Source organism: Pararge aegeria, chromosome 21, assembly GCF_905163445.1.
Source record: "Pararge aegeria chromosome 21, ilParAegt1.1, whole genome shotgun sequence".
Taxonomy (NCBI): Eukaryota; Metazoa; Arthropoda; class Insecta; order Lepidoptera; family Nymphalidae; genus Pararge; species Pararge aegeria.
In genome coordinates this window covers 17,032,390-17,041,512 of record NC_053200.1, presented here as the reverse complement: position 1 = coordinate 17,041,512, position 9,123 = coordinate 17,032,390, and the positions used below count along the sequence as shown (strand labels likewise).

At 39.1% G+C, this 9,123-nt stretch overlaps 2 protein-coding genes across 2 annotated transcripts; one reads left to right on the top strand and one right to left on the bottom strand.

The window, feature by feature from the left end:
• The first annotated feature begins 248 nt into the window (after positions 1-248).
• Positions 249-1,784, top strand: LOC120633266 (protein ANTAGONIST OF LIKE HETEROCHROMATIN PROTEIN 1-like). The gene is made up of 2 exons (XM_039903444.1): positions 249-708; positions 873-1,784. Exons 1-2 carry the CDS (start codon positions 259-261, stop codon positions 1,692-1,694), a joined length of 1,272 nt encoding a protein of 423 aa, XP_039759378.1. The 5' UTR covers positions 249-258; the 3' UTR covers positions 1,695-1,784.
• Positions 1,785-1,794: 10 nt separating this feature from the next.
• LOC120633267 lies at positions 1,795-3,594 on the bottom strand. Its single transcript, XM_039903445.1, has 2 exons — positions 3,021-3,594; positions 1,795-2,476 (listed from the first exon to the last, which is right to left on the bottom strand). Exons 1-2 carry the CDS (start codon positions 3,366-3,368, stop codon positions 1,898-1,900), a joined length of 927 nt encoding a protein of 308 aa, XP_039759379.1. The 5' UTR covers positions 3,369-3,594; the 3' UTR covers positions 1,795-1,897.
• Between the last annotated feature and the right edge of the window lie 5,529 nt (positions 3,595-9,123).

Here is a 9,123-nt window from a genome sequence, read left to right as displayed (position 1 = left end):
ATCGTTATTTTTCGTCACTACCTACCCGTACCTCCCCCCTGTGCGGGGTACAATATTGATATGATATTAAAAAAATAATACCATTAATAAATAACATAATAAAAGACCACCACTTTTATAGAGACATAACGCCACTGTGTGGCGCCGCCATCAGTCTCCTTAAGGCGCATTTTCACTAGGCGACATGTCGCAGATACTTGTCGCTCGACATTCACGTAGTTGTCTCTGCAAAAGTTGTGGGACAATGTCCCGCGACATATGACTCGTTCACATTGGCCAGTCGTGATCAGTATGTCGCCCGAGGAAGTAGTGTTGTTCAGTGCAGCTTACATAATTATTCGGAAGACATTAGCAAAACGTAAAAAAAAGAGGTGGTGGGTCCGGGAATATTTGCTCCAAAGGGAAAGTTCAAGTTTAATAACCAGTCTTCGAATGCGCGATGGATCTTTCGAAAATTTTACTAGAATGTCTAGAACCGATTTTGAGATACTTTTAAATATGGTTGGGCCGGCCGTAGTCAAGCAAGATACAAAGTTTCGGAAATCTATCGACCCTCACATCAGACTCGCTATAACATTGAGATACTTGGCAACTGGCGATAGTTATGGTTCATTGTCCTATACTTTTAGAGTGTCAAAATCAGTAATTTGTCATACTATACCAGAAGTTTGCAAAGAATTGATAAAGGCATTAAATTCTTTTGTTAAAGTAAGTATTTAATATTATTTAATCTCATGTACCCTTACTTACAGTAATAATACCATAAACGTTTACCGTAAGTAAGGGTTACGGTAAACTATATTGGTATTTTAAATTTTATATTGATACTTAATATTGTATGTTAATTTATTAATATTATTCTTGTATTTCAGACGCCAACCGATGTAAATGAATGGAAAGAGAAATCTCGTAATTTTGAAATATTATGGAATTTTCCTCACTGCATCGGAGCGATAGATGGAAAGCATGTGTTACTAGAAGCGCCACCCAATTCTGGCAGTGATTATTATAATTACAAAGAGAATTTTAGCTTAGTTCTCTTAGCAATTGTGGATGCTGAGTATAACTTTGTATATGTTAATTGTGGTGCAAAAGGGAAGTCGTCTGACAGTGGAGTATTCCAGGAGACTACATTTTATAAAGCACTTAATGAAGAGCAACTGAATTTACCAGATCCTGAGCCACTGGTCCAAGGTGGTCCGAAAATACCATACGTTCTAGTGGGAGATAGTGCATTTGCACTTTCTGAAAACATGATGAGGCCCTACCCCGGCATTCATGAAAAGGGAAGCTTAAAGCGGATTTTCAACTACAGGCTGTCAAGAGCAAGAAGAATTGTTGAAAATGTTTTTGGCATTATGTCTGTAGTGTTTCGCGTATTTCGTAAAGCTATCCCATTACGTCCAGTAAATGCTGAATTAGTTGTAATGGCTTGCGTGTACCTACATAATTTCCTGAGACGTAATACAACTTCAACCGCGAGGTATACACCAAATACCACATTTGATTTAGAAGACGCTGGTCATAATGTTGTGGAAGGTTCGTGGCGAAGGGAGTTGACAAATAATAATATGAGGAACTTAAGTAGGCAAGGCAGACCTCCTCCTCAATCCGCTCAGACAATAAGAAACCTCTTTGCTGAATATTTCTGCAGTGCTCAAGGAAGTGTCCCATGGCAAACTATTCAATCATAGGCTGCAAGAAATTTGAATGATGTTTTTTATAGCTTTGGGCTAAAGACCAAGGAATAAATGATAATAAACTTAGCATCATATAAAAAAAACTACTAACTAATAAGTTTTCATTATTTTTAAGTATTTATTAACTATTATTTTTTAAAAATCTATGTTTAAGTGACAGAAAATCAACGTTATTAGTATTATTATAAGTATTATAATTATTCTTTGTTCTGCGTTTCTGATTCAAAGTGGGAAACTAGTTCTTCAATATTCTCAATTTGTCGTAATTCTGTGAAAGTTGGTGCAGTTGGTGCTTCATTATCATTATTAACATGAGAAGCATTAGCAGTTACTATATCATCATTAACAGAATTTGTCGAATAGGATGACTGTTGAGGAGCAGAACGGTATCCATAACTTTGAGTATGGCTTGAATTACTTCCCGTTTGGTATTCTGCATAGTTGTATTTTCCCATCCTAGCCTCTAATAAGATATTATTAATAAAGTACTTCGCCTGTAGCACAGCATGTTCATTCTTTATATTTCTTAACTCAGAAGCTACATAGTCGGCGTAAACTTGAAATTCGTCTTTTGGTTGATCCATCCTGGCTTTTGCGCTCTTCATTATTTCATATACCTCACTCAGATCATCTTTTTTCCTTTTATTTTGAGTATTTGGAAGCGGCACCGGTATTGGTTGAGTTGGTAATGGCGGCGACGTTGATGCCTCTGGTGGTTGCGTTAATACTTGCGATGCCACTGGTATTTCTTCGAGTGCCACCGAACTTTCGGATGACTATAAAAGGAAAAAATCAGTGTAAAACAAACATTAAATCACAGTTTCGCAGGCGAAGAACAAAAGACAAGAAATAAAAATAAATTGTATAAAAAACTACAGAGATTTTAATTGTGCATTTATTACCAAAGGAAGATTATCTATAGAATATAAGCTGTATTTTTATACGACTGCTTGAAAAAAGGAGTATATTGTTTTCAGGGTTCAAGTATGTATGTATGTATGTGAGTTCCTATATTCCACCATAACTTCTATACGCCTGAACGGTTTTTATGAATGAGGTATTGTTAGAATCCTTAGCTTATTACATAGGCTAGTAAAATTAAAAAAAAATTGATGGGGTGACTATGGTCCCGCATTAAAGACTGAAGTTGAAAAAATTTTTCGAAAATGAGATTAAGTATACTATCATCAACTAGAAAATGATGAGTAGATTCCAAAAATATATAACACTATAGTTCAATATCCAGTGATGCACAAAAAAAAATGATTTGTAAACTGGTACAAAATAAAAAAAATAGAAACAATATTAACGGGAGCTTACCTGAGTATTCATAGTGTCCATACTGCCTGAACTTGTCGACCCTTTTACTAGGAAAAGCAGCGAATCATACGCAAACCAGGTACTTTTGTGAACATCCCCACTTCCACTTCCAGTGGATTTTGAGCTTGCAATTTTTTTTCTCTCCCTGAGAAACTGAGACCTTAAGTTATGCATTTTTCCCTCGACGTCTTTTCTAGGTATATCTAATGTAGTCGCGATAGATTCCCATGCATCATTTTTTTTAATTTTGTTTTTATAATCACGATGTGAAGTGTCCCACAATAATTGCGAATTTTGATACATCTCGATCAGGGTCAATATATTCTCGTTGGACCACACTACTGCCATTTTCGCAACACAAAGCGACACACGTTTTCACCACTCAAAGCCTGTCCGGCGACTGTCGAGGGACACGAAAGTCGCGCGCGTCGACGCTCGCAGACCATCGACTAGCGACAAGTTGCGCGACCCGTAAATGTCCCAAGCGACGTCGGACGACGTCGGGCGACATCGCGCGAGACACGTGAATTTCGTGTCGAGCGACAGAGTCGCGCTACAAATGTCCCCTAATGAAAATGCGGCATTAGACTCGGTACTTTGTCGTCGCCGTCGACTTCGCACCTTCGCCCCATATAGTAGTGGCGCGGCGCGACGGGCCTAATGTGTAAGTGAAAAAAAAAAAAAAAAATTAAAATAATTGTTATTTTACAATATCTTTTAATATGAATAAGAGTACTTTGTATTAGTACGTTTTGTTTTTTGTTTTTTTTATTTTTTAAACGGAACTGAACCTAAGTGACCGGCCTGCGGCCGGGCACCCGTCTTTTTCATGTTCTAACCTAACCTAACCTATCCAAACCTTTTAAAACTAGTTTGGATTCCTTTAGACCTCAGCCCACCGGCAACTACGACTAACTAAACACTGATCTAGCTATCTGGCTTTCATCAGTGCATCAACAGCAGCATAACTAGTATTAAAATAGTAATGAGTTTTTATTAATGCATATATTCACATTCAATCTTGAATCTAAAGTCTAAAGGTGTCAAAACTAGATTTAGGTTAGGTTAGGTTAGAACATGAATACGAGGGGTGCCCGGCCACAGGCCGGGCACTTGGGTTCAGTTCAGTCAAAAATTATATATTATTTACTATTATTTATATTTGAATGAGAATGAAAAATAGCAATTATTTTGAATAGTTTTCAGAATGAGACAGACGGGTGTGGTAGGGTAAAATCTCCAATTTAAAGTTCCCTTATTGCGTATATGTTATGTGTGTTTGCATAGTAGTTTTCTATTAAAATGGTAAGCGGTTCGTGTAACGATCTTGCGCGTCTATATTTACAAGTGTGTGGGCAGTTCGCGTATTGATTATTCGATGACGAGACCTCGTAAGAGTCCCGTATCGTTATTTTTCGTCACTACCTACCCGTACCTCCCCCCCCGTGCAGGGAGTGGGTAATTTGCGCGCCTGCTGCCTTCCTTGGATGTGGTAGCAGTTTCTCAGGCTCCCTCACCGGAATCGAACCCTGATTCCCCGTTACCCGCGACAAACAATGGTAGTCGCAGAAACTCATTCCGATTACGAGACCTCGTAAGAGTCCCGTATCGTTATTTTTCGTCACTACCTACCCCCTTACCTCCCCCCGTGCGGGGTACAATATTGATATGATATTAAAAAAATACCATTAATAAATAACATAATAAAAGACCACCACTTTTATAGAGACATAACGCCACTGTGTGGCGCCGCCATCAGTCTCCTTAGACTCGGTACTTTGTCGTCGCCGTCGACTTCGCACCTTCGCCCCATATAGTAGTGGCGCGGCGCGACGGGCCTAATGTGTAAGTGAAAAAAAAAAAAAAAAAATTAAAATAATTGTTATTTTACAATATCTTTTAATATGAATAAGAGTACTTTGTATTGGTACGTTTTGTTTTTTGTTTTTTTTATTTTTTAAACGGAACTGAACCTAAGTGACCGGCCTGCGGCCGGGCACCCGTCTTTTTCATGTTCTAACCTAACCTAACCTATCCAAACCTTTTAAAACTAGTTTGGATTCCTTTAGACCTCAGCCCACCGGCAACTACGACTAACTAAACACTGATCTAGCTATCTGGCTTTCATCAGTGCATCAACAGCAGCATAACTAGTATTAAAATAGTAATGAGTTTTTATTAATGCATATATTCACATTCAATCTTGAATCTAAAGTCTAAAGGTGTCAAAACTAGATTTAGGTTAGGTTAGGTTAGAACATGAATACGAGGGGTGCCCGGCCACAGGCCGGGCACTTGGGTTCAGTTCAGTCAAAAATTATATATTATTTACTATTATTTATATTTGAATGAGAATGAAAAATAGCAATTATTTTGAATAGTTTTCAGAATGAGACAGACGGGTGTGGTAGGGTAAAATCTCCAATTTAAAGTTCCCTTATTGCGTATATGTTATGTGTGTTTGCATAGTAGTTTACTATTAAAATGGTAAGCGGTTCGTGTAACGATCTTGCGCGTCTATATTTACAAGTGTGTGGGCAGTTCGCGTATTGATTATTCGATGACGAGACCTCGTAAGAGTCCCGTATCGTTATTTTTCGTCACTACCTACCCGTACCTCCCCCCCCGTGCAGGGAGTGGGTAATTTGCGCGCCTGCTGCCTTCCTTGGATGTGGTAGCAGTTTCTCAGGCTCCCTCACCGGAATCGAACCCTGATTCCCCGTTACCCGCGACAAACAATGGTAGTCGCAGAAACTCATTCCGATTACGAGACCTCGTAAGAGTCCCGTATCGTTATTTTTCGTCACTACCTACCCCCTTACCTCCCCCCGTGCGGGGTACAATATTGATATGATATTAAAAAAATACCATTAATAAATAACATAATAAAAGACCACCACTTTTATAGAGACATAACGCCACATAATTATAAAAAGTATAGTGTGTGGATCTAATCAACCACCACTGGCACCAGACCCTCAATGCCCTTAAATTTTACCTCGTTAAAATATTTAAAGTGTACTCATTCCGATTGCGAGACCTCGTAAGAGTCCCGTATCGTTATTTTTCGTCACTACCTACCCGTACCTCCCCCCTGTGCGGGGTACAATATTGATATGATATTAAAAAAATAATACCATTAATAAATAACATAATAAAAGACCACCACTTTTATAGAGACATAACGCCACTGTGTGGCGCCGCCATCAGTCTCCTTAGACTCGGTACTTTGTCGTCGCCGTCGACTTCGCACCTTCGCCCCATATAGTAGTGGCGCGGCGCGACGGGCCTAATGTGTAAGTGAAAAAAAAAAAAAAAAAATTAAAATAATTGTTATTTTACAATATCTTTTAATATGAATAAGAGTACTTTGTATTGGTACGTTTTGTTTTTTGTTTTTTTTATTTTTTAAACGGAACTGAACCTAAGTGACCGGCCTGCGGCCGGGCACCCGTCTTTTTCATGTTCTAACCTAACCTAACCTATCCAAACCTTTTAAAACTAGTTTGGATTCCTTTAGACCTCAGCCCACCGGCAACTACGACTAACTAAACACTGATCTAGCTATCTGGCTTTCATCAGTGCATCAACAGCAGCATAACTAGTATTAAAATAGTAATGAGTTTTTATTAATGCATATATTCACATTCAATCTTGAATCTAAAGTCTAAAGGTGTCAAAACTAGATTTAGGTTAGGTTAGGTTAGAACATGAATACGAGGGGTGCCCGGCCACAGGCCGGGCACTTGGGTTCAGTTCAGTCAAAAATTATATATTATTTACTATTATTTATATTTGAATGAGAATGAAAATAGCAATTATTTTGAATAGTCTTCAGAATGAGACAGACGGGTGTGGTAGGGTAAAATCTCCAATTTAAAGTTCCCTTATTGCGTATATGTTATGTGTGTTTGCATAGTAGTTTTCTATTAAAATGGTAAGCGGTTCGTGTAACGATCTTGCGCGTCTATATTTACAAGTGTGTGGGCAGTTCGCGTATTGATTATTCGATGACGAGACCTCGTAAGAGTCCCGTATCGTTATTTTTCGTCACTACCTACCCGTACCTCCCCCCCCGTGCAGGGAGTGGGTAATTTGCGCGCCTGCTGCCTTCCTTGGATGTGGTAGCAGTTTCTCAGGCTCCCTCACCGGAATCAAACCCTGATTCCCCGTTACCCGCGACAAACAATGGTAGTCGCAGAAACTCATTCCGATTACGAGACCTCGTAAGAGTCCCGTATCGTTATTTTTCGTCACTACCTACCCCCTTACCTCCCCCCGTGCGGGGTACAATATTGATATGATATTAAAAAAATACCATTAATAAATAACATAATAAAAGACCACCACTTTTATAGAGACATAACGCCACTGTGTGGCGCCGCCATCAGTCTCCTTAGACTCGGTACTTTGTCGTCGCCGTCGACTTCGCACCTTCGCCCCATATAGTAGTGGCGCGGCGCGACGGGCCTAATGTGTAAGTGAAAAAAAATAAAAAAAAAATTAAAATAATTGTTATTTTACAATATCTTTTAATATGAATAAGAGTACTTTGTATTGGTACGTTTTGTTTTTTGTTTTTTTTATTTTTTAAACGGAACTGAACCGAAGTGACCGGCCTGCGGCCGGGCACCCGTCTTTTTCATGTTCTAACCTAACCTAACCTATCCAAACCTTTTAAAACTAGTTTGGATTCCTTTAGACCTCAGCCCACCGGCAACTACGACTAACTAAACACTGATCTAGCTATCTGGCTTTCATCAGTGCATCAACAGCAGCATAACTAGTATTAAAATAGTAATGAGTTTTTATTAATGCATATATTCACATTCAATCTTGAATCTAAAGTCTAAAAGTGTCAAAACTAGATTTAGGTTAGGTTAGGTTAGAACATGAATACGAGGGGTGCCCGGCCACAGGCCGGGCACTTGGGTTCAGTTCAGTCAAAAATTATATATTATTTACTATTATTTATATTTGAATGAGAATGAAAAATAGCAATTATTTTGAATAGTTTTCAGAATGAGACAGACGGGTGTGGTAGGGTAAAATCTCCAATTTAAAGTTCCCTTATTGCGTATATGTTATGTGTGTTTGCATAGTAGTTTACTATTAAAATGGTAAGCGGTTCGTGTAACGATCTTGCGCGTCTATATTTACAAGTGTGTGGGCAGTTCGCGTATTGATTATTCGATGACGAGACCTCGTAAGAGTCCCGTATCGTTATTTTTCGTCACTACCTACCCGTACCTCCCCCCCCGTGCAGGGAGTGGGTAATTTGCGCGCCTGCTGCCTTCCTTGGATGTGGTAGCAGTTTCTCAGGCTCCCTCACCGGAATCGAACCCTGATTCCCCGTTACCCGCGACAAACAATGGTAGTCGCAGAAACTCATTCCGATTACGAGACCTCGTAAGAGTCCCGTATCGTTATTTTTCGTCACTACCTACCCCCTTACCTCCCCCCGTGCGGGGTACAATATTGATATGATATTAAAAAAATACCATTAATAAATAACATAATAAAAGACCACCACTTTTATAGAGACATAACGCCACTGTGTGGCGCCGCCATCAGTCTCCTTAGACTCGGTACTTTGTCGTCGCCGTCGACTTCGCACCTTCGCCCCATATAGTAGTGGCGCGGCGCGACGGGCCTAATGTGTAAGTGAAAAAAAAAAAAAAAAAAATTAAAATAATTGTTATTTTACAATATCTTTTAATATGAATAAGAGTACTTTGTATTGGTACGTTTTGTTTTTTGTTTTTTTTATTTTTTAAACGGAACTGAACCTAAGTGACCGGCCTGCGGCCGGGCACCCGTCTTTTTCATGTTCTAACCTAACCTAACCTATCCAAACCTTTTAAAACTAGTTTGGATTCCTTTAGACCTCAGCCCACCGGCAACTACGACTAACTAAACACTGATCTAGCTATCTGGCTTTCATCAGTGCATCAACAGCAGCATAACTAGTATTAAAATAGTAATGAGTTTTTATTAATGCATATATTCACATTCAATCTTGAATCTAAAGTCTAAAGGTGTCAAAACTAGATTTAGGTTAGGTTAGGTTAGAACATGAATACGAGGGGTGCCCGGCCACAGG